A 3082-nucleotide genomic window follows, 5' to 3' on the forward strand; every position below is an offset into this window, starting at 1 on the left:
TCTTCACTGTGGCATAACAAGGTGCATGGACCCCCAGTGTCTCACCATGGATCGTCTTTGCAGATTTCCCCTGGAGGAAGAGGAACTTCATCACCGCTCGACTCTCAACATCGTTGAACTTGTTGGGCTGCCCTGCCATCTCAAGCACTCACCTATTAAAAAAAAAAAAAAAAAAAAAAACCTTAATACCAATGTTTTAATATTTCGTCACAAACATATAGACACATGTAGCTTTCAAATAAAAACAAACATTATAAATATCGGAAGGGGGCAAAGCTAAGGACTTCCCAGCATCCCCTCGTACAATAGTGCCTCAAACATAATAACTAAACTTGGTAGATGGCTGAATCACAAAAGTTATCATAATACGATATTCATGAGACTTGTTTAATATATAAAATGAAATTCAATAACGTTTGTCTTGGACAAGAACGATAATCGTAATTTGCCACATGAGTAAACTAGTTTGATCACCAAACATAAGACTATTTCATATTGCAATTTTTCAATACATTCAAATGCTAAGGACAGCCTTCAAATAGAACTAATAGTAACCTTTCAGAGTATGAACACAACTGAGGCAGAATCACAATTATCAGGTAATAATTCACTTAATATACTTAGAAATAACATCACATTTAGCATTTATTTACTCAATTAAGATATTTAATGGACACAGCATTGTAGAATTTAAATACACATGAACTTTTAGTTTTATTATTTACCTTGTTTAATATAAGATTCTCGTTGTCAGAGTATTAGGAGGTTCCTTAGAGTTTTCTAGCAAGCACGTACGCAGAATTTTGTTTTGAAGGGGGGGGGGGGGTCACGTCGAAGTTTATATTGATCCCTGTATAGAATATTTAATTTTTTTATGGCAGGCTACAGCTTTAAAGGTTCATAGAGTTCACTTTAGAATAATAATAATAATAATAATCTATTACGTGGTCCTAATGTGACCAGCCAGTGATTTGAAACTAACTGAGACATGTGTGAGCCCCATCGCTGTCATTGATAATACAGGGTGGCACAGAAAAACGGTAAATTTTGAAATAACGTAATTTGCACGAATAAACACAGGAGAAACATCTTTTATTGACTAACTGTATGCAACTTATGTTTTAATTAAAAATGTCACAAATTGTCTCTAGAATATAGTAGTGCTTAGTTTCTTAACAAAGCAAATTACTAAAATAATTTTATGTACTTACCTCATTTGGTAATTTTATTCCAGAAAGTTCCAGATAATATCCACATACTTCTTTTCAGTCTTCATATCAAACTAGTGGTTGTAAAATACATGTCCCACCCACAGTTTCACATTTGTTTTATTAAATAGACACAACACACGCTGTTTCACTATATACACATCAAGCAGCAATTCCTTAATATCTACATAATTTACACGTATCGAACCACACTAATAAAAAAAACACACACATAGAATTGTTCAAAGAACCATGTTAATGCGACGTGATTGCCGACTCATCACATCTACGACTTCAATCGGTGATAAATTAATGTCCCAATGTATTGACATCAATGCAAGGCCCGACAATCTTTCATCTCCCATTCTGTTCCGAACAAAAGACTTTACCCTCTTCATTGTAGAAAGAGATCGTTCAACTGCAGCTGTCGACACAGGTAGAGATGCGAGCACTTTCAACATGTGAATGTTGGGATAAAATGCTATCTCACACGAAACAAATGCTTCTACAGCTGTTTTCGGTCTTAACTGTAGTGGTATTGAAGACCACTTCAAACACCAAAGTTGATATTCATTTTCCAGAACTGACGAAGAAACACAATTTTGCAAATAGGGTTCAAGCTCTTTCAAGATTTCTGCTCTTTCTTTCGCCAGTTTGCGAGGCAGAAGAATTTCAAAAGCAGCAATCAGTTCAGCAGTTTCTTGAAATCTATTTTCTAGTTGGGTCACTAAATCATCTAAGCATGGAATAAAAATAGCTCTACGATAGAATTCTTCTGGAGTGCTTGCCGGGTGATTGTCTCGATTTACTTGCTGAAAACAAGTTCGTGGGATTTTAATCTCTTCATCAAAAAGTTCTTTCGTCATCATACTAGCTTTCACAAATATTTCGTGAAACCTATGTTCCGCATTGCTTCGCAAAATTCTAAATTGAGCAATAATATCGGACACATAAGATAGCAGAACTCAGATCATGTTCTGGATTCTGTAAGTATGTCGATAAGTTTACTATGAAACCAAGTAACTCTTCACACACCAAGAGTGATACCAGAAAAGAACCCTTGCTAACAGTAGAGAGTAAGACATTGCCCTCATGTGATATGCCTTTGTCGCTCTCTGTTAAGGTCTGAAGACTAGCAACAATCGGGGTTAGAAGTTCTACAAAGATGAGAATAGCATCATGTCTCTCCACAAATCTTGTTTCACATAGAGCTAATAATCTGGATCTTTTGCTCTCAGGAAGATACTCTTTTATATTTTCCTTTGAAACATGCAATGCATATGGATGATTGCGAAAGAAATTACAAATGTCTTGAACAGTTGACAGTGCATTTCGCGCATAAGGAACTGAAAACGATGATGACAGAGCTAGGTTCAAGTGATGATTAGCGCAATGCACATAAACAGCCTTAGGGTAGATTTCTTTAATTTTTGCCTGCACACCTTTGAACTCTCCTGCCATAGAAGCAGCTCCGTCGTAACCCTGACCAATCAATTTGGACATATCAAGGCCTAACTGTGAACATTTTGAGATAAGACTTTCATATAGCCCTGCTCCAGTAAGGTCTAAAACAGGAAAAAAATAAAGAAAATCGTCCCTCAATATGTTTTGCGAATTAACATATCGCACGCTTAGAGAAAATTGCTCGGTACCAGAAACATCGAATGTCTCGTCAGCTAGAATGCTAAATGCACCTGAATCATTAACTTCGGAAACTATTTTTTTCACAATGAGATTAGCACAAATTTCTATTACTTCATTTTGAATTCGAGGGCTTATATAAGAATTTTACCATTTGTTAAGTGAGCTTTCAAAGTTTCGTCACTGGATGCAAGCAAACACAGTATGCCCCTGAACTTCCCATCCTTTTCAGC

General features: G+C 36.1%; 1 protein-coding gene across 1 annotated transcript; it reads right to left on the reverse strand.

Moving 5' to 3' along the window:
* Positions 1 to 1450: 1450 nt before the first annotated feature.
* On the reverse strand, positions 1451 to 2074 carry LOC145680553 (52 kDa repressor of the inhibitor of the protein kinase-like). The gene has a single exon (XM_081751187.1). It carries the CDS (start codon positions 2072 to 2074, stop codon positions 1451 to 1453), a length of 624 nt encoding a protein of 207 aa, XP_081607313.1.
* Positions 2075 to 3082: the final 1008 nt, after the last annotated feature.

This window comes from Thermobia domestica, chromosome 1 (genome assembly GCF_964235325.1).
Source record: "Thermobia domestica chromosome 1, izTheDome1.hap1.1, whole genome shotgun sequence".
Lineage (NCBI taxonomy): Eukaryota > Metazoa > Arthropoda > Insecta > Zygentoma > Lepismatidae > Thermobia > Thermobia domestica.